At 46.1% G+C, this 25,118-nt stretch overlaps 1 protein-coding gene across 4 annotated transcripts in view; it reads right to left on the bottom strand.

Moving 5' to 3' along the window:
• SPATA6 (spermatogenesis associated 6) overlaps positions 1 to 25,118 on the bottom strand; it is a 79,139-nt gene that overhangs the window by 4,620 nt on the left and 49,401 nt on the right. For 3 of the 4 annotated variants that reach the window (XM_073544363.1, XM_073544362.1, XM_073544361.1), the window contains 2 exons: positions 10,618 to 10,717; positions 2,336 to 2,403 (listed from right to left, as the gene is read on the bottom strand). In XM_073544363.1, the coding sequence (XP_073400464.1) occupies positions 2,336 to 2,403; positions 10,618 to 10,717 (168 nt within the window). Of the gene's footprint in view, positions 1 to 299; positions 448 to 2,335; positions 2,404 to 10,617; positions 10,718 to 25,118 lie in introns of all 4 variants that reach the window. The other variant, XR_012220099.1, reaches the window with a different exon arrangement.

Genomic DNA, 25,118 nt, shown 5'->3' with positions numbered 1-25,118 from the left:
TTATGCTTCTCGAAGCTTCTTCTTCACATTCTCATCAACCAACCTGAATATATGGTTGGACTCTTTTAGGCTCAAATTATACTCATCTTCAGGGAGAAAAGATGATATTTGTAGAATGCGCAATAATGTGGGGTTGTCCTGGATTTTAGGACCTCGCACAGATTAAGGTCTATGTTCCTCGTTCCCATCGCTGGCCGATCTTTAAAAAGGAGTGCTCTGCTATCAATCATAACATATAAAGGGTTAAATTGATGGGATTGGAGTGAACTCTGATCCTGAGAGTCAACTGCATGTCTCACCCGCTGCAGATGTCCAGTCCTCATGTACGTTTATGTGGCGGTGCAAAAACTATCAAGCTATCATGGTGGGAAGTTGGTTTTTAAACGATCACATCCACTTTCAATTATGTCATGCCGGTTACACCAAAATTATTAAAATACTGTATATCTGAAAAAAAAAATGGATGAAGGGAAAAAAAAAAGTCTGTGAATGGTCTTCAGAAGCTCAAGAGGTCTGCTGGAGACCTTTTCCAAGTTTCCTAGAAGATCGGCCTGCAGGCAAATAATGTTTGCAGCTTCGCACTGAGCGCAGCTCTGCAGCATCCAACCTCCAGGTAATAAAATACATTTTTAGTACCAGTGGATTTAATTAAAAAGGAGTTGGTACCTAAATAGACTGTGCAAGCGGGAACAGCTCTCCGAGGACTGTTAATGTACTGTCCCACTACACAAAAAGTGTGCCCATGGGCGGACAGACTAGATAAAGAGAGAACGTGGCGGCGCGGCTGCTCAATTGCACGGCGCAGATTTGGCTCGGGGGTGGGGAGAACAGAGAGGGAGAGGGTTATTATTAGGCCTGTGTGTTAAATCAAGAGATGCAATTAATAGATGACTGAGAAAGCAGTAAATGAGAAAATCTAATGTAATATGGAAAAAATAGACCAAGGGGCAATGGTCACTGTCAGTAAAAGGGGTCCGGCAAGATCAACATCCCCATCGCATAGATGGGCATGCAGGTCTTTGAAATGTAAATCCATTGACCCCTTTATAGGATGCTACATTACTGAGGGATCAGTGTGAATGCAAATGAGTTATTAAGTGCTCTGAGCTTGATGGAGCACTTAAAGAGAAGAGCATCTGCCTCCCTAGGTTGTTTCCCTGCCCTATAATCGCTTCGCTATCTGGATTGATAGCTCACTGTCTTGAGTGACGTGAGGCAAAGAAATCAGACGATGAGCTACGAATCAAGCTAAAGAGGCTAGTGCTGGGTGGAGATACAGCCTAGGGAGGACGTGACTTCAAAAAAGTGCTCTGTCACACCCAGAGCACTTAACACATAATTTGCATATGAATTAAACCTCTGATTTCTCAGGAATGCAGCAACAGATAGAAGATAAAAAAAAGGTGTCAATGGATTTATACTTCAAAGATCTGCATGCCCAAATATGCTGTTGGGGGAGGGGGTGATCTTAGTGTCAAATTCCCTCTTTTGAAAAAAAAAAAAGCAAAAAAAAATTAAAATAATATGATCCATCCCCGCAGCCATAACATCATGTACGATCAAGTGATCGCTGACATCAGTGATCTCGTACTGTGTATACTAGCATTGGCTGCTGCTGTCACATGGCTGTCAGTGATGTCATCGCTGCATGTATGTAAGTAAAATCTGGAGATGAACGCAGGAGCAGCGGAATCTAAAACATTAAAAAAAATAATTATACTTAAAACACTCCTCCACCACTCCTTGTTTTCTTACAGCATTTAATATTACATTCTGATTATTTTTTTTATCAATGTGCCACTTTTGCGCTCAGTGATTGGCTGTAGTGGACAAAGAAATATATCAGAGGATTGCAGAGAGAAATTTTTTTTTTTAAGTGGGACCCCTCCTCTTTAATAGCAGTATGGTTTTACATGGAAATCATAAAACTGCGAGGCGATTAAAGGGGTATTTGGGCTCTAAGCACTTCAATATTGGTGACGTCACTTCTACCGATATCGGTCGGGTCCATATGCTCAATCAGCAGTGGTTGTGTCCCTTTCCTATTTTAACGAATACTACAGGTGTACAAGTGCATGATATCTTCTAATTAAGCACGTGACCTGTCAGGTTTCGGTAGATGTGACCTCACCCGCGTGGAAGTGATCGGAGCCGGAACAACCCTTTAACAAAAGATTTGAAAAAAAAATTTAAAAAAAATCGCAGACGCGCTGGGTTCCTGCCCTCTATCTGATACCGCACCTTCGCAGTAAAACCAGACCCAAAAGTTATCTCATTACAAAAAGGTCAGAAAACGCCAGCAACCGTCAAACCTTTAAAGTAAGTGAACCCTCACCTGTCCTGCAGTAACTCCTCATTCACTGCGTGGCTGTGATCTGGCTCCTTCCAGGACACATTCTTGTCCTGGTAACATAATTATAGGGTAAAACATACATAATATAAATGTAAAAAAAAAATAAATAAATTGTAAATATATATATTATATAAAGTTAAAAAAAAAAAAATATGTAATTTTTTTTTTAATGACTGATGATCACAGAACTGAGATGGTTATCGCTTGGCGCGAATATTTTTGTATATTAAAGCCGCTCTTCCTGGTAGAGAACATGTGGGCACAGTAGCAATGCAGATATGATCATAAGGCCCTTGACATACTATTTATCTCCCCAAAATGAGCTAGTATGCATGCAAAATAGGAGCATGTTCACACTGTGACCATTACACATACAAAACCTAAGACAGAATAAAAAAAAAATTAACACATACCCTGCTGTAAGTAAGTAAACATAATAGAGCATATAATAACAAATGTCAAAGGGTAGCAATTTGTACATTCTATTGACCTTTATTTAGGAGCGCCACCGATCTGCAGAATGATGGGGCCACCAAACTATAGTATGCGCCATTCACTGGCACCGCTGGTTGACCAACGTGTCTGTATAATCAAAGGGGAGACACAGCACTCGCTGGAGCATCAAAGACTCTTCCTTCTGCTGATCAGCGGTGGTCACAGGATCAAACCGGAAAATCCCTTTAAGGTCTCTTTCACACTTCAGTTTTTTGACGTCAGTCAAAATCCGCCACTTTTAGAAAAAAACGGATCCGCCCATATCTCTCTCTCTCCTCTTCCCGGACAGCGGTTCCTTTAAATTTTGCCCACATGCCGACTCCAGCGGATCCGTGCACATCACGGATCCATTGACGACCGTTTGGCCCACAACGGCGGCGGATCCGTTTTTAACAGCTCTGGCGGATTTGGCCTTCCATCAAGAAACGGAAATGTGAAACAGGCCTTAGTCACATGCACACACAGCGTATTTGCTGTGGATTTACCGCGCTGCAGGTAGAAAATCAGTAGTAGAGTTCAGCACCAACAGAGTAGATGACTTTTTTTTATAATCTCATTTACTGTACTCATTTTGGAAGTTTTCTATCTTGAAGTAGACAATGGGGTGCAGATTATAAAAATCCGTGCCTGGAATTCATTGCCAATTCCAACAAATGGAAAAATCTGCTACAAATGTGTGTTAAAAACTGCGTCACCTAGATTCACCCAAATTAGAGGTGGAAGATCGAAAAATCTGTGCGGTTTTTATTTCATTTTCAGGTATGTTCACATATGGCGGATAGACTGCAGACTATACATCCAGAAAAGGTAAGAAGAGGCTGCTCACCTTGTCTATCTGCTCTAATGTTGGAGATACCAGAAGTACTGAGGTAAAAGAGGCTGCCCACACTGCTGTCCACCCTTCTACCTGTTCTAATACTGGATATATCAGGAGTGCTGAGGTAAGAAGAGGCTGCTCACACGGCTGTCCACCCTTGTCTATCTGAACCTAATGCTGTAGATACCTGGGTTGTTGAGGTAAGAAGAGGCTGCTCACACTGCTGTCCCCCCTGTAATATCTGATCTAATACTGGAGCTGTCAGGGGTGTTGAAGTAACAAGAGGCTGCTTACACTGCTGTCCACATTGCCTATCTAATCTAATACTGGAGATATCAGGGGTGCTGAGGTAAGAAGAGGCTGCTCACACTGTTGTCCACCCTGTCTATCCAATCCAATACTGAAGATACCAGAGGTGCTAAGGTAAGAAAAGGTTGCTCAGACTGCTGTCCAGGCTGTCTATCTGATCTACAACTGGATATACTTGGGGTGCTGAGGTAAGAAGAGGCTGCTCACACTGCTTTGTACCCTATCTGATCTAATACTGGAGATATCAGGAGTGCTGAGGTAAGAAGAGGCTGCTCACACTGCTGGCCACCATGTACTTGTGAATGCTAAGCAGCTGTTGTGACGTAGAGATACCTTGATAGCACATAGTATAATCCATCTAGGTCACAGCAGCAGACTTTCCTACTGCACATGCTCATAGAATAATAATAGCATAAGTGCACAAGACAGGTTTCTGTCAGCATAACAAGGTGGTGGCCATTTTAATGTACTGTAGTGATTACCTCCCTAGAGACATGTGTGATTTGCTAATTAAAGGCATTTAGGAATGTATTTATTTTGACATTTGCTTCAGTTATTTTTTTCTATTGTCAGAGAAAACATTTAAGTCAGCAGCATATCAAATTATGCCTTGTTTGAATCCGCAGCAAAATCACTGACAGATAAGTATATAGTATAACTCAGATGGATTCTGCTGCAAACTTTCTCCCATTCACTTAAAACAATGCTTTACTGCAGCACTTCAAACAAAACAAAGCTCAAACAACGAGATATAAAAACACATTCATTAGTTCCGTAATTTTTTTTTTACTAACTAATAGAAGGGAGGTTTTAGCTTAAATTGAATGGTGGATTAAAGGAGCTTGACTGTATGTGCTGCGTCTACCTCCTGGTGAAATCTACAAGCTGTGATCAAGGTCTATCAGCGTGTTAGACGTGGAGATCAGTAATCAAAATCAGGTCAAGCTGCATCCACCGTGCAGAGAGCACAGCCAGCCTCACTACATGAGCAATGTATAATGGACATGTGGACCTGTAAATGCTGCAGTGCACTAATTATATGGTAAGTGTAGAGAGAAAGATCCTGAGAGGGGAAAATGATGAGAGTAATGTTCCCAGATCAGGGTAGAGATCTAGCGAGCGCTGAAATGTGACTGACCTGTCACTCACCATTAAGTTCTTATTAGAAATGAACAAATGTCCACTGGTAAGCCCTCAGCACATTAAGCTTTGCACTGGATGGCAGCCGCTTTCCTGCCTGAACGACGACGTGGCAGCCACCTTCCAGCCTGAACGACGCAACAGCCACCATCCTGCATGAACGACATGGAAGCCACCATCCTGCCTGAACGACGCCGCAGCCACCGTCCTCCCTCAACGACGCCGCAGCCACCGTCTTGCCTGAATGACGCCGCAGCCACTGTCCTCCCTCAACGACGCCGCAGCCACCGTCTTGCCTGAACGACGCCGCAGCCACCGTCTTGCCTGAACAACGCCGCAGCCACCGTCTTGCCTGAACGACGCCGCAGCCACCGTCCTGCCTGAACGACGCCGCAGCCACCGTCCTGCCTGAACGACGCCGCAGCCACCGTCCTGCCTGAACGACGCCGCAGCCACCGTCCTGCCTGAACGACGCAGCAGCCACCACACAGCTACCATTTTTGGCCATTGATATCATGCCAGTCGTTTTGTCATGTTGTCCTCTGAATGACATGGCATCATTCTGTGCTACATCATAACAATTTGTTCGCTGGGTAACATGACAAAAGTTCTGCTCTTCGTTACGAATCAGCCATTTTGAACCCCTCATACTAATGTAGCCATTTTGTGCTTTGGGTTACACAACAGACATTTTGTGTTATTGAGGACACGGCAGCCATTTGTTCTATGATTACATGGCAGCCATTTAGCCCCTGCTTAGTAATGTAGCCATTCTTTGCTATGCAGTCATATTGTACACTGGATAAAAACACAGACATTTATGACTATTCATTATACGGCAGCCATTTTGCACCTTACAATTGCAAGACGTATAGAATAGAAATATACGGTAGAATAATTTTATTAGCCAAATTTACAAACTTTCTTCAAGGGCAATGGGATCCATATCGATATTGTTCTTGGCTTTGCTGAAGCCGCCTTTTCAAATTCCATCAAAACATTTTCAGACAACGGTGACTGCTGCTACAGAATCTTCCAGGACTTCTTCTGAATCCACGCCTTGGTGGACTGTAAGGTATGCTTGAAATCACTGTCACGTTGGAAGGTACTTTGGGGCCCAGGGTTCAGCCCTAATACTTGATTGAATCCATCTTGCCTTACACACTCTGCATGATTTTAGTGCCAATGAAAACAAAGCAGCTCCACAGCATCACTGAATCACTGTCATCCTTCACTGTAGGCATCACTGAGCCACCGCCATCCTTCACTGTAGGCATCACCAAGTCACCATCGTGCTTCACTGTAAACATCACCGAACCACTGCCATGCTTCACTTTAGACATCACGAGCCTTCGGAATACTTCACAGTAGGCAGGATTTTTTTTCAGGTTCATTTTACCTTCTCCAGACATACCTCTCATGAAATGGGCCTGAGAATTTCTAGTTTTTCTTCATCGCTCCACAGTACAGAATCCCAAACTTTCTGCAACTTACTTACAAGTGTTACACACCTGTGTATCCCGGGCTCAGTTTCCTTCTCCTGGGTCTGTTGCCCTCTGCGGTGCTCTACCGCAGGTTTTGCATGTTGCCAAGAGTGGATCAATGACATCATCTCCCTAAATCTATTTAAGGCCCATTTAGACACACACCTGTTTCTTGGGATTGAGACTACCTCCATTACCTGCATTTATAACTTGCATTCATCCCTTCTGGGTTCCAGTCCTGCTGCTACTGAAATTCTTGTGTGTGCACTAAGTCCTTCTGTCAGGATTTGATTCCAGCAGCTCTTGTGCACCAGGCAGCAGCTCATTCCGCTCAGCTATTCAGGTTGCTGGACAGTTCCTTGATAAACCTGATACTAGTACCTGTGTGGTTCCTGATTGTCTCCACCTGATTGGCTCAACCCTGTGATCGCCCGATTCAACACCCTATTTAAACCTGGCACTGCACTTCTTTCTTTGCAAGGTTATTGAGCTACTAGTCTTTAGTCTAGTTTCTTTCCACCTGCTGTTTATCCTCCCAACTGTTGTTCAGTGTATTGACCTCTGGATAAATCCGGACTGTGTTACCTGCTTATCCTCTCAACTATACTGCGGATCTGTGTACCGACATCTGGCGATATCCTGACTATGTTACCTGCTTATCCTAAAGATTCTACTGCTGCTCCGTGTACTGACCTGTGGCTACTTCTTGATGATGCTACCTGCCAATGCTGCCCTAGTGTTTGCAATATCACTACTCCAACTCAGGTCAGTCCGTAACACCTTGCTTGCCACTTTCCTTCTCGATCGCTGCACCAATCCCTGGGGTCTGTTTGTCCACCCAGATCTAAGACCTAGAGGATCCACCTCACCAGGTGAGCCTAATATGATTTTAAGCCATTGGTGCCAACGTTTTTTTGTGCTTTTGGGTCAGTACAGAGGTGAAGTCTTGGAGAGTAGGCATGGAGACATTTAGCATGCGCCTTACAGTGTAAATTGAAACCTCAATGCTTGCTAAAATCACTTGCCTCCTCAGGAATCCGGTGGCAGCTAGCGACAGCTTCCTGCCACGTGTAGTGTAGCCGGTGATCCTATAACATTGAACTTGTTTATCTCTAGAAAGTCTCTCTCTCTTGCTTTATCTTCAGCCTAGTTTATGCAAGGATATCTCTTTTCTTAAACTTTTGAAACATTCCAGACTATTAGTGATTGGGAGGCCATTGCTCATGAAGAATTTATTTAATCTTACAGCACTTTACAGACATCATCACGGTCCACATTGGGGCTCACAATCTAGATTCCGTATCAGTATGTCTTTGGAGTATGGCAGGAAACTGAAGTACCAAGTGGAAACCCACACAAACACAGGGAAAACGAACTCCTTGCAGATGTTGTCCTAGATGGGATTTGAACACAGAGCCCCGGTGCTGCAAGACTACAATGCTAAAATCACTGAGCCACCGTGCTGCACATATGAATGCACTAAGAATCCTCATAAACGTTGTCAGAAGCCGGTGTCTGGCTGTGCATCACATTTACAGAAGGTTATAACAGCCAGAGGGGATCTACCAAGTACTAAAGATGCTTGTCACGAAATAGTTTAATAATGCAGGAGTCCGCAAAAGTGTCATTTTGTGGTGAATTTGGAGAAACCACTTCTATTAAATTGTGTTCATCTATTTACATTGGAAACCTAGTTTTCAGTGGCGGCTGAATAATTTTAACTCACAACTGCATGTTACTTGGCTGCCATTTGTGTTACAGAGTTCTTTCACCATTTATAAAAATGTATTAGAAAATTGATATTAAATACAAACTATGTGGCGATGGGTGAGCAGGTAACAAATACCAAGATGTCCTTTACCCATTAAAGTTGTGTATTTCATCTACAATCCCAACAATGAAAAATGTTTCTCGTCCTTGACGCACGCTTGGATTTCCATCATGTTATAGAATCAGAGAAAGGGGGAAAAAAAACGGTGATGTGAAGTAATGAGCCACAAATTGATGAATATTTTTAATTAAATGTTACTGAATTGAGAGAAGGAGAGAAAATTCCTGTGGGTTATCAATTTGAGAGAATCTAGGGAGGCCTTGGAATCGCTGGTGCTTGCCATTCACTGCTCATGCCTTTAAACTCCCATGGCAGCCGAACATTTGTAAAACTCAACATCAGAATCAAATTTCAAAGCTCAGCGAGCTCTCCTGCTAATATCTTCTTGTTAGACATCTGATCATTTGTACTGGTTAGCTGTAATTACCGGCTGCGCTCACAGATTTCGGATTTTTTTTGCTAAACTTTTTAGTCTTTGCTTTGTGTTACTGAGCCCCCACACTGCAAAGCGTAGGCTGGATTATCAGATGGGTACAGAGAAGTCTTCTGAATTCACTTTTGGAAAGAAGGCGTAGTGACACTGCGCTCCGTGTTCTCTGCCTGTGTGTCAATAAGGCTCCATTCCCAGTTCTTCTTGCTTTATGGTAATGCGGTGTGCAAATGATAGTGACCACTTAAAAAATAAATCAGGAATAAGGCAAAAGGTTTTTTTTTTTTTTTACATATGTGATGTGGCCGATCGCTGCAAGGGAAAAGGCGGAAGGTCGAGTCGCCGCCAGGGGAAAGGCGGAAGGCAGTATCGTCGCCAGAGGAAAGGCGGAGGGCTGCGAGACCACAAGGGGAAAGATGGAGGGCCGAGCATCGAAAGGGAAAAGGCAGAGGTACGAGATGCCGCAAGGGGAAAGGCGGAGGGCCGCGACGCCGCAAAGGAAAAAGCGGAGGGCCGGGACGCTGCAAGGGGAAAGGCGGAGGTTCGAGATGCCACAAGGGGAAAGGCAGAGGTTCGAGACGCCACAAGGGGAAAGGTGGAGGTCCAGGATGCTGCAAGGGGAAAGGCGGAGGTACGAGACACCGCAAGGGGAAAGGTGGAGGTCCGAGATGCCGCAAGGGGAAAGGCGGAGGTCTGAGACGCCGCAAGGGGAAAGGCAGAGGGACGGGACGCCTCAAGGGCAAAGGCGGAGGGCCAGGACGCCGCAAGGGGAAAGGCGGCGGATGTGGCGGGACGCCGCAAGGGCAAAGGCAGATGTGCTGGGACGCCGCAAGGGAAAAGGCAGATGTTCCGGGAAGCCCCAAGGAAAAAGGCAGAGGATCGACTGCTGCAAGTGGAGAAGTCGTACGATCATCTCATGTCAGCTATATCCTTAAAATATCAAACTAGTGCATGTACAACAACCAGCACCCATACTGATCTATTGTTTCAGCTCTGGCATTATAAGGATGTAGAAAGTTTCCATAGCTGGAAAGGCACGGCTGAGAATGACCAATTCACAGGTACACTGTGTATTGGTCATTCTCGGTAAAGTGAATAGAAGCTAAGCTGCAGTACCCGCTACACAGAGAATGGAGCTGTGCCCAAGATGTGACTAATTCACTAAGAGCTGTGCTATACTTTATAAACTTGCCGCATTTTATTCCAGAGCAGGTCAGTTTAATACTTGGACATCATACTTAGTAAACAATTTCTCTAGGGGGTATTCGCACAGTCACCATAATGTGCATTTACAGAGGACCTGATCACTTGTCATAAATATGTAATTTTTTTCCTGGTGTAAATGCGGCTGTTGTCCTGAATCTGGAGAGGTTTATCTTTTGTTCCTGCGATATGGCCCCCTATTCTCCATATGTAAACGTACTGTAATATTTTTATTTAATTGGGTGTCATCCTAAACACTATGTGCCTTTTCTTGAGGACCACGCCCCGTTGGCTAACGAGATAAGATTTACATACAGGGAAGAAGGGGCCATATCTCAGGAATGGAGAGGAGCAGGAACAAAAGAATAACATCACCGGATTCAGGAGAACATTTACACCAAATAAAGAAAGATTATATATTTCTGGCAACTGAAAGGTCCTCTTTAAGAGATACAGCACAGCGTATAATCATAGACTTTGGGTTACCTTTAAGTCAGAGATATTTGGCTTCTAAATGAATCATATAAATGAATCAGTAAATATCCAGAAACTCACATAATGTAGCCTCCTCTGGACACTGTGTGTACTTAATATACTTCTGACTCGTTCGTGCGTTTCCTTCCAATTAGCTGATGCTCGGAGATCGGTCTGGAACCTACAAGAATCAGATTTACAACGTATAATGATTATTCGATGCTACATTCCAAATTCTGCTAAATCACTGGAAACAGTCTACAAGCTTGTCGTCAAGCACTGCTCTAGCAGCTTAGCTAATTTCCTGTGATGCCAGAGGACGTATATTTCTTCCTATCGAGTACATGGTGTAAAAACTTCACTATCCAGAGCAAAATCAGCACAACAAGCTGTGTGCAAATACAGTCAGCTCTGGAGTAAAACGGTCAGGGTTCCACTGCTCCATGTGTCTTGTATGCAGTGAGTGACAACTCAGTCATCCAATCTAGTGCAGGGGCGTACTGTGCTGTCGATATTTTGATTGACAGCTCAGTCGTCCAATCTGGGACTGGGAGGTGCTGAGTTTCCTTCAGGTGTTCCCTGTTCCAAGTGATTACCCAACTACTTAGAAGTCCCAGATAGCTGACAGTCGTAACTTTCTGCTCAATGCGGTGTGTTCTCTGAACTCAGACATTCTGATCTTCTGTTGCCGGACCCTAGATTTGCCTATTGACTACCTGCTTGTATTACCCCTTTTGCCTTGACGTACTCGATCTTGAATTCTGACTCTGGACTGTGACCTGATTATTGCCTTTGTCTCTTCTCACTGTTAAAGACGTACCCTTCCGGCTCTTGACTGTAGACTCATTAACTACCCTGACTCACAACTTGTTGGCTAAAAATAACTTAGCATCATAAAAACATGGACAAGTCGGCCTTGTGCATGTGTCAGGCAGCAATGATGACTTCACACCAGGCCAGCCAATCAAACAAAACTGGGGATGCCAGTAGTTTGTCGTGTTGCAGAGATCCCGTCCGGCGGTCAGGAAACACCGACAGAGGCAGTTGGATCAGGGTCCTGCGAAATGATCACGAGATCACAGCTCAGCCTTCCTGTGGCTTTTATTCCACGACGCGTTTCGGGATCTTTTTCAAGAGTAATAACCACCTGTATTGAAAAGGACACTTGAAAAAAAAAAGATGCCAGTCCGGTGTCGAAACGCGTTGTGGAATAAAACTGAATTAAATAACTTTATTTCGGTAGCACAGCTTAAAACCGTTATTTGTCTCCTGGTGAAGTTCATACCCCAGCCCAGGGAAGCAGTAACCGATATGGAGCTCTTATAGGAGTTGCATCTTCACAACTCGCTCAGGTGAGCACATTACCTGTATCATTTTATAAAGGCATTACCCTATCTTGTGCGCTCTGCTTCCTTACAGTTTTTATCTATCATGGGATGGATAGCAGAGCACAGAAGAGGAAGGAGTAGAGTGAAAACTGAAATTCTAGATGGACTCTTAAGAGATGGAAACAGTGATCTAAAGTGAATGGAAGTAAAGCATATATACGAGAAGTGCAGGGTGTGATCAAGGGGTGCAGATGAATTATACAAATGTAAAATACAAGGGTTTAAACCAGGGACCCCAAAAATTGCATTTTGAGCAAGTTTCGTCATTAAGCAGTTACACCATCAATGGTGCATTACAGACCTATTTAGTCCAATGCAGCATAACGAAAATGATCACAAAATCTAGAAAAAGGTCCAGAAGTGACTTATCTAGTGACCACACTGATCCATCCTTACATCCACACTGCGCTGAATTTTCATTTTGGATAGCACTAAGGCAGTAAGTAACGATGTGTAATTCTCCGGATGACGCCACTAGGCTGCGCTGTCACCTCGCTAATAAAACAAACACATACGGAGTCAGCATCAGACGGGAAATAATTAGCCGTCCTTTACGGCACAATCTTAAAGCATGGAAATAAAAGGGATTAGAGTTAAAATGTGAAGTCGTAGAGTCATAAATTGTAGGCTCACGTTACGTAAATTCATCAAGACCGCTGCGCAAAAACACGCTCGCCCCAAGTGCTTAAGCCTTAAACCGTGGAAAACCTTGACGACTGTGCCTGCATATGCTCAACACTTACCCACATGGAAAATAAACTTTTCTTCAATCAGATAAAGAGAAAATGCAAATAAATTCGGAAAAACTGCCACTGTAATTAACGGAGAAGGAAACAAGTCACCAAATCCTATTGGTCAGGACTGATGTTTACAGCAAGGGCAAATTCTTTATTTGTCCTGGCTTTATTTAAAGGGAATCCATCAGCAGGTTTTTGCTACGTAATTTGACAGCAGCACGATCTGGGACAGAAATCCCGATTCCAGCAATGCATCACTGTCTCCTGTATGCAGCAGATGTGATAGAATCTTAGCTTTTTATCTGCTGCAGATCTAGCAGAGCTCTGAACGCTGAGCCCTGTATAACCCCGCCCCCAACACTGATTGGCTGCCTTCTGTGTACGCTGTATATTGAGAGAAAGCTGCTAATCAGTGGTAGGGTCGAGGTTGGACTAGGAGGCATGAGGCAGCGTATCTCCTAGTGATAAAACACTGATTGAATTGAAACAGCAATAAACAGTCCACTAAGTGACACATCGCTGGAATCAGGGTCTTTGCTCCTACATCATGCCGATATTGGGTAACACCAGTTTAGACCCCTTGCTTTTCCAAGCTGGCAACATATTTGCCATTTATCTCCCCCCACACACACACACCAAAAAAATAAATATTTTTCAGATGATGCCGTGACCAATTCTTCACTTGCAATCAGGTTTATTAGCAAAGTGACAAACTTTCTGTGGTTTGCAATAATCCACTGTAAATAGCTGGACACAACTAACATCACATGTGGATTCTCCAAAACCGCAACAAAAGGCCAAATTTACCGTAGGCCTACCGCTACTTAGCTACTGACGGTGCCGTGTCTCAGTCGCGTAAGGTCTTCCAACACATCGACCTTTGATAACTACACGCTGATCATTCTCAATCACTGTTCTGGTACCTTTATCGATATCAGACGTGACTTTAGAAGATCCTTTCCGGCGGTGCCGCTTCTCTGACCAATCAAACTTACAGTTTAATCAATGGCATAGGAAAATGAATAGACTTACCGAAGGTCAGAGGACACCGGCACCGGAGCCGAAGCCTCCGAGTCCGACATGCCTCTGACTATCACTGCTCATCAGGACAGCCCCCTGCAGATCTCTCCGACATACCAGATTGTGGGCAAGACATGGTCCTGACAACTTCACATGAACTTTGAACATCATAAAAACTTCTTGGAATCATTTGTGGATTGCTATTTTAGACATAAATGACTGTCACAGCTTCCCGATCTTTTCATGCAGATTCTTGTTTACTTACAGAAGCATCGGTGAGCGAATGGGGGAGTACATATGTATATGTATTCCTCCTCTAAAATGGTGCAAAATTTGCACAAAAATTTCAGGCGTACGTAAAATCACTCCACGAGTGCAGGAATGGAGGAGGTTGGACTACATTTACCCAGAAAAAATAGCAACTTCAGTGCTATGAAGTGGGACAGTATGTCTATTTGGGGTGCTTGCAAGGTGTCCATCCTCCTCCTGAAGGGATACAGATAATGTATTTTCCCTACAGGGGTTGTTCTGGATGTCACCTGCATGAAGTGTTTCCCATGCTGGAGGAGTCATCGTGACTCTGTATTGCTAATACAGGGTGGGCCATTTCTATGGATACACCTAAATAAAATGGGAGTGGTTGGTGATATCAACTTCCCGTTTGTGGCACATTAGTATATGGGAGGGGGGAAACTTTTCAAGATGGGTGGTGGTCATGGTGGCCATTTTGAAGTCGGCCATTTTGGATCCAACTTTTTTTTTTTTCCAATGGGAAGAGGGTCATGTGACACATCAAACTTATTGAGAATTTCACAAGAAAAACAATGGTGTGCTTGGTTTTAACGTGTCTTTTATTCTTTCATGAGTTATTTACAAGTTTATGACCATTTATAAAATGTGTTCAAAGTGCTGCCCATTGTGTTGGATTGTCAATGCAACCCTCTTCTCCCACTCTTGACACACTGATAGCAACACCGCAGAAGAAATGCTAGTCTAAGGGGGTCAGATTCCTTGCAGGAATGCTCGGACCTGACACCCATAATGTGGTGGTGCACCATCTTGCTGGAAAAACTCAGGGAACGTGCCATCTTCAGTGCATAAAGAGGGCAACACATCCTCATGGAGCAATTTCAGAGATCCGGTGTCATTGAGGTTTCCATTGATGAAGAATGACCCCACTATCTTTGTACCCCATACACCACACCATACCATCAATTATGGGTGTCAGGTCCGAGCATTCCTACATGAACAGTTTCCTGGAAAGTGGATTGGTCGTCGTGGGCCAGTTGAATGGCCACCAAGGTCTCCCGATCTGACCCCCTTAGACTTTTATCTTTGGAGTCATCTGAAGGCAACTGTCTATGCTGTGAAGATGCGAGATGTGCAGCATCTGAAACAACGGATACTGGAAGCCTGTGCTAGCATTTCTTCTGCGGTGTTGCTATCAGTGTGTCAAGAGTGGGAGAAGAGGGTTGCATTGACAATCCAACACAATGGGCAGCACTTTGAACACATTTTATTAGTGGTCATAAACTTGTAAATAACTCATGAAAGAATTAAGTTATGTTAAAACGAAGCACACCATTGTTTTTCTAATGAAATTCTCATTAAGTTTGATGTGTCACATGACCTGCTTCCCATTGGAAAAATAAAGTTGGATCAAAAATGGCCAACTTCAAAATGGCCGCCATGGTCACCACCCATCTTGAAAAGTTTTTCCCTCCCATATACTAATGTGCCACAAACAAGAAGTTGATATCACCAACCATTCCCATTTTATTTAGGTGTATCCATATAAATGACCCACTCTGTAGAATGAGAATCATGTAATACCACTTTTATCCAGTAGTGGCCACTGCAGGAGAAAAGTGCATCTGACTCGAGATTCTTGAAAACGATCACCAGGGATTTCAGCTTCCTGACCATGGGACAAATTTTTTTGTAAACGAGTGTTTGTTCAGATGGGACTATCCTTTTAAAGCCTATTTATACAACAAAATGTAGTAGTACTGTACTCATTTCACAGCTGTAGTATAAGAAATATCAGGGTAATTGGCATGTTTCCGTTTTCCACCCAGAGTTTGGGTAAGTTCCTCTCATACTTCAAAAAAAATACTCTAATTAGAGTTGGTGTAAATTGCTTTTCAAGACCCAGTCTATCAACCACGTGAGTAATCTGTGGCTGCTGAATGGGAACCCTGAGAACCGTCTATTACCTGATGGTATCCGTGGGTCCTATTTTAATTAGCGGGCCTGGTGTAATGTCATTGTTGCCGTGTCAGGAATGTCATGTCGTGCCAGGTCGGCTAATCAAAAGAAGAGCCCTCAGGGAAGTGTTGGTTCTCAGGACTCCTGTCCTGACGTGGCTCATGGACCAGGTCCTGCACACCAACTCTAACACCAATATATCAATTGATATGCAATTTAATTTTTTTCTTATGGGTTTACAAACTTACAGGAAGGACGTTGCTATCTATCTACTTGTTTTGCCCGGTGCCAATTTCAGCCAGCTAAGAGTGGTCACGGACCGCTCCTGCAGGCAATTCTGAGGCTTCCGATGAGGTCACGTCGACAGAGGAGCCGTTTCTCTTCTACTCTGTTGACAAGGCAAGACTTCCGATCTTATGCGGATTGATAGTCGGTTACTCGCTGCCTAATTGGGGAAAGTCCGCTATCCATCAGAATGATGTCGGCAGTAACGCCCTGTCAATTTTTAGCACCAAAAGGAAAAAATAAATAAAATTGTCCCAGTAAATGCCCTTTATTTTCACTTAGAATACAGTTAGGTCTATATATATTTGGACAGAGACATCATTTTTCTAATTTTGGTTCTAGACATTACCACAATGAATTTTAAACAAAACAATTCAGATGCAGTTGGAGTTCAGACTTTCAGCTTTCATTTGAGGGCATCCACATTAAAATTGGATGAAGGGTTTAGGAGTTTCAGCTCCTTAACATGTGCCACCCTGTTTTTAAAGGGACCAAAAGTAATTGGACAATTGACTCACGGACAGGTGTGGGCAATCCCTTCATTATGTCATTCTCAATTAAGCAGATAAAAGGCCTGGAGTTGATTTGAGGTGTGGTGCTTGCATTTGGAAGGTTTTGCTGTGAAGTAAACATGCGGTCAAAGGAGCTCTCCATGCAGGTGAAACAAGTCATCCTTAAGCTGCAAAAACAGAAAAACCCATCCGAGAAATTGCTACAACATTAGGAGTGGCAAAATCTACAGTTTGGTACATCCTGAGAAAGAAAGAAAGCACTGGTGAACTCATCAATGCAAAAAGACCTGGGCGCCCAAGGAAGACAACTGTGGTGGATGATCGCAGAATAATCTCCATGGTGAAGAGAAACCCCTTCACAACAGCCAACCAAGTGACCAACACTCTCCAGGAGGTAGGCGCATCAATATCCAAATCTACCATAAAGAGAAGACTGCATGAAAGTAAATACAGAGGGTTCACTGGACGGTGCAAGCCACTCATAAGCATCAAGAATCAAAAGGCTAGACTGGACTTTGCTAAAAAACATCTAAAAAAGCCAGCACAGTTCTGGAAGAACATTCTTTGTACAGATGAAACCAAGATCAACCTCTACCAGAATGATGGAAAGAGAAAAGTATGGTGAAGGCGTGGTACAGCTCATGATCCAAAGCATACCACATCATCTGTAAAACACGGCGGAGGCAGTGTGATGGCTTGGGCATGCAAGGCTGCCAGTGGCACTGGGTCACTAGTGTTTATTGATGATGTGACAGAGGACAGAAGCAGCCGAATGAATTCTGAGGTATTCAGAGCCATACTGTGTGCTCAGATCCAGCCAAATGCAGCCAAACTGATTGGTTGTCGTTTCGTACTACAGATGGACAATGACCCAAAACATAAAGCCAAAGAAACCTAGGAGTTTATTAAAGCAAAGAAGTGGAATATTCTTGAATGGCCAAGTCAGTCACCTGATCTCCACCCAATTGAGCATGCATTTCACTTGGTAAAGACTAAACTTCAGACAGGCCCACAAACAAACAGCAACTGAAAACCACCGCAGTGAAGGCCTGCAGAGCATCAAAAAGGAGGAAACACAGCATCTAGTGATGTCCATGAGTTCAAGACTTCAGTCAGTCATTGCCAACAAAGGGTTTTCAACCAAGTACTAGAAATGAACATTTTATTTACAACTATTTAATCTGTCCAATTACTTTTGGTCCCTTTAAAATCAGGGTGGCACATGTTAAGGAGCTGAAACTCCTAAACCCTTCATCTAATTTTAATGTGGATACCCTCAAATGAAAGCTGAAAGTCTCAACTTCAACTGCATCTGAATTGTTTTGTTTAAAATTCATTGTGGTAATGTCTAGAACCAAAATTAGAAAAATGTTTTCTCTGTCCAAATATATATGGACCTAACTGTATATGTGAGATTAAAAAAAATATTCTTGACCCACCCAAGAAGACAAGAACATGGCATCTGTGCATTGCCGCTATACAAAAAGCAATGGATCGAGACATAAAATCCAGTCATGTGAATAAGGTCCAGTATCGAAGGAGACAAGGGGAAAAAATGTCATTAGGAGAACCCTTTGCTCCGATTATATAGAAAAAGCCACTCCACTAGAGCGGTATTCATTGTCATACTTTCCATGTTCCTCGTCCCGAACAAACATTCTGCGGCTACACCGGTTTAAATTGTTTATTGATTTCAATAGATTGTATAAACACTTAGGAATTATTGCTCAGCGACCTGAAGAAAAAAAAAAAAAGCCAGATCAATGGGAGACCTTCTCATAATTCATTTCAAAGATGCTCTGTCAAGTGTGATCAACCGGCCCAGCTCTCCGGTGTGGCGGGGAGGCACGCTTCACCTCTGTTTGCATAGCGATAAAGACGCAAATAAAAGGGAAGAGACGAAAATAAAGAAAGCAAATAATCTTCTCTCTCAACAGAAAGATTTCTTGATTAGCTGGAGTGACAACGACGAGACTCTCTACGGGATTAAAGGCCGGTTACTACAAGCTGAAACACACACAAAAAAAAAAAATTAAAAAAAAAAATTCCAGAGAACGATTCACGCTCTGACGGTTTATCATTCGATACAAAGTCCTGTCTCAAATGTCAAACAATTATCTTTTTAAAACAAAGACATGCTGGCAACATCTGTGGGGACCGCGCCGAGAACGGAGGAAAAAAAAAGACAAGACACACAGAATCCCTGCAAATACATCACTCAACTTTTCCGGCTTCCCCAGAGGGTGCGCATATAGGAGGGAGAGAAATCACCGGACGGGACGGTCTGACTGCTTAGGTTATGAATAACGTAGTGTCTATGATATACAGAATTTACATTGAAGTAGTTCAAATATGTCGATATCTGATGTGAGTTGGGCGTTGTTTCTCACTCTCCAACAGGTGTCATGGAAGAGAAGGATGTGATCTGTCAAATATCGGTGGCATATCCTTTTGTTTTGCGGAAGATGAGCCGCTGTCTGACTAGTTCTCGTATAGAATACAAGAGGAATCAGTCGTGTCAAGTGTTGCAGTGTCAGGAGATATAGCCGTCGACCAAACAATCTAATGTGTATGGAAGCCCAAAGCCACCATCGTGACGTCTCATTGCAGTAAGATCCTGTATAACACGACCACTAGCCATTAGAGGAAGCTGAATGGCTGCAGGGTTCATATAACGTCTCACAAGCCCCGCGAAGACCCGTGACGGCAACAGAGAGAAGTGCAGGTTTTTGACCCTAGTAATATAGGGTGCAGAATTGTTCTGTTTTATTTTCATTGGATGATTGCACCTTACTGATGCTCCCCCACTCCCATGTTTTACTGATGCTCCACCACTCTCATGATTTACTGACCCTCCACCACTCCCATATTTTACTGACGCTCCAACACTCCCATGCTTTACTGACGCTCCACCACTCCCATGCTTTACTGACGCTCCACCACTCCCATATTTTACTGACGCTCCACCACTCCCATGCTTTACTGACCCTCCACCACTCCCATGCTTTACTGACCCTCCACCACTCCCATGCTTAATGACCCTCCACCACTCCAATGCGTTACTGACCCTCCACCACTCCCATACTTTACTGAACCTCCACCACTCCCATACTTTACTGACCCTCCACCACTCCCATACTTTACTGACCCTCCACCACTCCCATGCTTACTGACCCTCCACCACTCCCATGCTTACTGACCCGCCACCACTCCCATGCTTACTGACCCTCCACCACTCCCATGCTTACTGACCCTCCACCACTCCCATGCTTTACTGATGCTCTACCACTCCCATGCTTTACTGACCCTTCACCACTCCCCTGCTTACTGACTTTCCACCACTCCCATGCTTACTGACCTTCCACCACTCCCATGCTTACTGACCCCCCACCACTCCCATGCTTACTGACCCTCCACCACTCCCATGCTTACTGACCCTCCACCACTCCCATGCTTACTGACCCTCCACCATTCCCATGCTTACTGACCCTCCACCATTCCCATGCTTACTGACCCTCCACCACTCCCATGCTTACTGACGCTCCACCACTCCCTTTCTTCCTTACGTTCCACCACTCCCATGCCACCACTCCACAGGTCCCCTTCTCCGCATCCTGATGTTCTGCATCCAGAGCTGATGTTCTCACACAAACATGTGACTGTTGCACCTTATCACCGCCTAGAGAAGACATCACTGTTAAACATGGTGTTTGGCTGCAGCGGTAATTTTTCATGTTCGAAATGTGCATATATGTGTTGAAGGCTGTAAGGCTAGGATGCAGAGATTGGAACCTTTGCAGTAGCCTTTAGGACAGGCTACCTATATCAGATTAGAGGAGATATGACTGATAGAACCCCCACAGATCAGCTTATTAAAGGGGCAGCGGCATCCAGTGAGCGCTGCCATTATATGCGAGGCACAGCTCCTTACATTTTGAAGCGGCTGTCCCAGGTGCTGCAATGCATTGCTGCATAATCCCATTTAAGTGGGAGGAAGGATGACCGCAGAATCAGGGATCATCTGAAGTTACCATGGAAATGCATAAGTCTGCATAGGAGCTGACGACACAAAACATGAGGATTTTTTTAACTTAAATTTGGAATATTTGCAAAACAGCTTTATTACAGATGCTCCAGAGTAATAGTAATCAGTTGCCTTTACTGTTAGACGGGCTCCTGTCTGATTTTTGCACGCACAATACATGTATATATTTGGCTTCTTCTAAGGGGAAGAAATAAAAAAGTGAATTCTTTTTTCGTATGTCTAATTCCAGCAGGAAAGCTTGGCTCGCAAGGATCGTTGTTTGTTTAACAGCGTCCCACCCGTTGGAGGAGAGATCTGACTTCAGACTCTGTCATTAGAATTTTTATAGCTCTGTGCGGCTGGATGAACCGAAAGTCATTTTTTCTGACATCCAGATATGTCTTGGCAGCTTAAGTGAGGAAAAGTATGACAGGATAGTGCGGCACAGATCAGAGCGAGCGTGGTAAATAATACAAGGAATTAATAGCGGGGGGAAAAAGCAGATAATTTGTGTGTAAGTTTTAGTCAATGGATTAAAAAAAATGCAGATTATTTGTGCTCATTAAGGACAACTTGTCAGCGCGTTTTACATATGGGAGCAGTGGTATGGCTGTACAGGCGCTTGTCTTTCAATAAAATTGATACCTTTTTTGTAATTATAGGATGTACCAGTCATGAGAAATCTAGAATAGAAGCAATATGGAAATAAGGCTGGAAGTGCCCGGGGGGCGTCAGTGCAGCTGAACCGCTTACTCCATGAGCATCGATGCAACCCCTGTGCACTTCCAGCCTGATTTCCATATAGGTCCAAAAAGAGAAGGGAAGAGATGCTGGGGGGAGGGAGAAGACAGAAGATGCAGTGGGAGAGAGAAAACGCGGTGGGAGAGAGAAGACAAGACGCGGTGGGAGAGAAAAGAGGGAAGACAGAAGACACGGGGGGAGGGACAAGACAGAAGACACGGGGGAGGTAGAAGACAGAAGACACGGGGAGGGAGAAGACACGGGGGAGGGAGAAGACACGGGGGAGGGAGAAGACACGGGGGAGGGAGAAGACACGGGGGAGGGAGAAGACACGGGGGAGGGAGAAGACACGGGGGAGGGAGAAGACACGGGGGAGGGAGAAGACACGGGGAGGGAGAAGACACGGGGAGGGAGAAGACACGGGGAGGGAGAAGACACGGGGAGGGAGAAGACACGGGGAGGGAGAAGACACGGGGAGGGAGAAGACACGGGTGAGGGAGAAGACACGGGTGAGGGAGAAGACACGGGTGAGGGAGAAGACACGGGTGAGGGAGAAGACACGGGTGAGGGAGAAGACAGAAGACGCGGGGGAGGGTGAAGACAGAAGACACGGGGGGAGGGAGAAGACACGGGGGAGGGAGAAGACACGGGGGAGGGAGAAGACACGGGGGAGGGAGAAGACACGGGTGAGGGAGAAGACACGGGTGAGGGAGAAGACACGGGTGAGGGAGAAGACACGGGTGAGGGAGAAGACAGAAGACGCGGGGGAGGGTGAAGACAGAAGACACGGGGGGAGGGAGAAGACACGGGGGAGGGAGAAGACACGGGGGAGGGAGAAGACAGAAGACGCGGGGGAGGGTGAAGACAGAAGACATGGGGGAGGGAGAAGACGCGGGGGAGGGAGAAGACGCGGGGGAGGGAGAAGACGCGGGGGAGGGAGAAGACGCGGGGGAGGGAGAAGACGCGGGGGAGGGAGAAGACGCGGGGGAGGGAGAAGACGCGGGGGAGGGAGAAGACGCGGGGGAGGGAGAAGACGCGGGGGAGGGAGAAGACGCGGGGGAGGGAGGGAGAAGACAGAAGACGCGGGGGAGGGAGAAGACAGAAGACGCGGGGGAGGGAGAAGACAGAAGACGCGGGGGAGGGAGAAGACACGAGGGAGGGAGAAGACACGAGGGAGGGAGAAGACACGAGGGAGGGAGAAGACACGAGGGAGGGAGAAGACACGAGGGAGGGAGAAGACAGAAGACGCGGGGGAGGGAGAAGACACGAGGGAGGGAGAAGACACGGAGGAGGGAGAAGACACGGGGGAGGGAGAAGACACGGGGGAGGGAGAAGACACGGGGGAGGGAGAAGACACGGGGGAGGGAGAAGACACGGGGGAGGGAGAAGACACGGGGGAGGGAGAAGACACGGGGGAGGGAGAAGACAGAAGACTTGGGGGGAGAGAGAAGACAGACGATGCGGGGGAGGGAGAAGACAGAAGACGCGGGGGAGGGTGAAGACAGAAGACACGGGGGAGGGAGAAGACAGAAGACGCGAGGGAGGGAGAAGACGCGAGGGAGGGAGAAGACGCGAGGGAGGGAGAAGACGCGAGGGAGGGAGAAGACGCGAGGGAGGGAGAAGACGCGAGGGAGGGAGAAGACGCGAGGGAGGGAGAAGACGCGAGGGAGGGAGAAGACAGAGGACGCGAGGGAGGGAGAAGACAGAGGACGCGAGGGAGGGAGAAGACAGAGGACGCGGGGGAGGGAGAAGACAGAGGACGCGGGGGAGGGAGAAGACAGAGGACGCGGGGGAGGGAGAAGACACGAGGGAGGGAGAAGACACGGGGGAGGGAGAAGACACGGGGGAGGGAGAAGACACGGGGGAGGGAGAAGACACGGGGGAGGGAGAAGACACGGGGGAGGGTGAAGACAGAAGACTTGGGGGGAGAGAGAAGACAGACGATGAGGGGGAGGGAGAAGACAGAAGACGCGGGGGAGGGTGAAGACAGAAGACACGGGGGAGGGAGAAGACGCGGGGGAGGGAGAAGACGCGGGGGAGGGAGAAGACAGAAGACGCGAGGGAGGGAGAAGATGCGAGGGAGGGAGAAGACGCGAGGGAGGGAGAAGACGCGAGGGAGGGAGAAGACGCGAGGGAGGGAGAAGACGCGAAGACGCGAGGGAGGGAGAAGACAGAGGACGCGAGGGAGGGAGAAGACAGAGGACGCGAGGGAGGGAGAAGACAGAGGACGCGAGGGAGGGAGAAGACAGAGGATGCGAGGGAGGGAGAAGACAGAGGACGCGAGGGAGGGAGAAGACAGAGGACGCGAGGGAGGGAGAAGACAGAGGACGCGAGGGAGGGAGAAGACAGAGGACGCGAGGGAGGGAGAAGACAGAGGACGCGAGGGAGGGAGAAGACAGAGGACGCGAGGGAGGGAGAAGACAGAGGACGCGAGGGAGGGAGAAGACAGAGGACGCGGGGGAGGGAGAAGACAGAGGACGCGGGGGAGGGAGAAGACACGAGGGAGGGAGAAGACACGGGGGAGGGAGAAGACACGGGGGAGGGAGAAGACACGGGGGAGGGAGAAGACACGGGGGAGGGAGAAGACACGGGGGAGGGAGAAGACAGAAGACTTGGGGGGAGAGAGAAGACAGACGATGCGGGGGAGGGAGAAGATGCGGGGGGAGGGAGAAGACAGAAGTCATGGAGGGGGGAGAGAAGACAGACGATGCGTGGGAAGAGAAGACAGAAGACGCAGGGGAGAAAAGACAAGACTCGGGGAGAGAGAATACAGAGGGCTTGGGGGAGAGAGAAGACAGAAGACGCGGTGGGAGAGAGAAGACAGAAGACGCGGGGGCAGAGAGAAGACAGAAGTCATGGAGGGGGGAGAGAAGACACAGAGGGTTGAGAGAAGACACACAGTGGGGGGAGAGAAGACACAGAGGGGGGGAGAGAAAGGGGGACAGAAGACAGAGGAAGGGGGGAGAGAAGACAGACGGAGGGGGACAGGAGCCAGACAGGGGGGAACGAGGGGAAGATAGGGGGAATGGTGGGTGGGGTGAAAGAGACGAGGGGAGAGAGGAGGGGGTGGCGAAAGAGTGTGGAAGGCAGACAGCAGAATCACTGCCCAATAGCTAAGCTGTGTAACTATACATATGGCAGGTTTGTGTCTATGGAGCTCCTGTAAATCTGGTGCCAGCTGACACCTAACTATAAATACAGTGGTAGAAGTCATCTCTTATCTTCGCCATTTAACTGCCTGTGGCCTAGTCGTTAACTGCAACATTTTATTGTTCAGATGGTGGGGAGGAGGGCTCTGCCACACAATTGCAATACTCCATAATGTGGAGGGGGCTGTCATATGGGCAGGGGACCTACTGAAGGCCCTTGTGTCTACCATCCTCTTGCTTCTAGGAGCATGGAGATTACTTAAAAGAGTGTCGCCTCATGTTTTTAAATATGTAAAATTATAAAAAAAAAGAATGAAGGGATTTTTAATTCTAAAGTGTATGACTCGATGCCTAGGTTATCGATAAAGTTCTGCAATTCAGGGGTGTCCAGTACCCAAAGGAGAGCGAGCTTGTAAGCTTAAAAGTGCTGCTCTGAAGGAATCTGACCAGCTCAAGGGTCACATTGCTCCTCAGATACTTTGCCTATGTTTGAGGCATGGAAGAGCGCACAGTTCGGA

Source organism: Dendrobates tinctorius, unplaced genomic scaffold (assembly GCF_039654945.1).
Source record: "Dendrobates tinctorius isolate UK_male_01 unplaced genomic scaffold, ASM3965494v1 ptg000138l, whole genome shotgun sequence".
Classification (NCBI taxonomy): Eukaryota; Metazoa; Chordata; class Amphibia; order Anura; family Dendrobatidae; genus Dendrobates; species Dendrobates tinctorius.
This window is presented reverse-complemented; position numbering and strand designations above follow the sequence as displayed.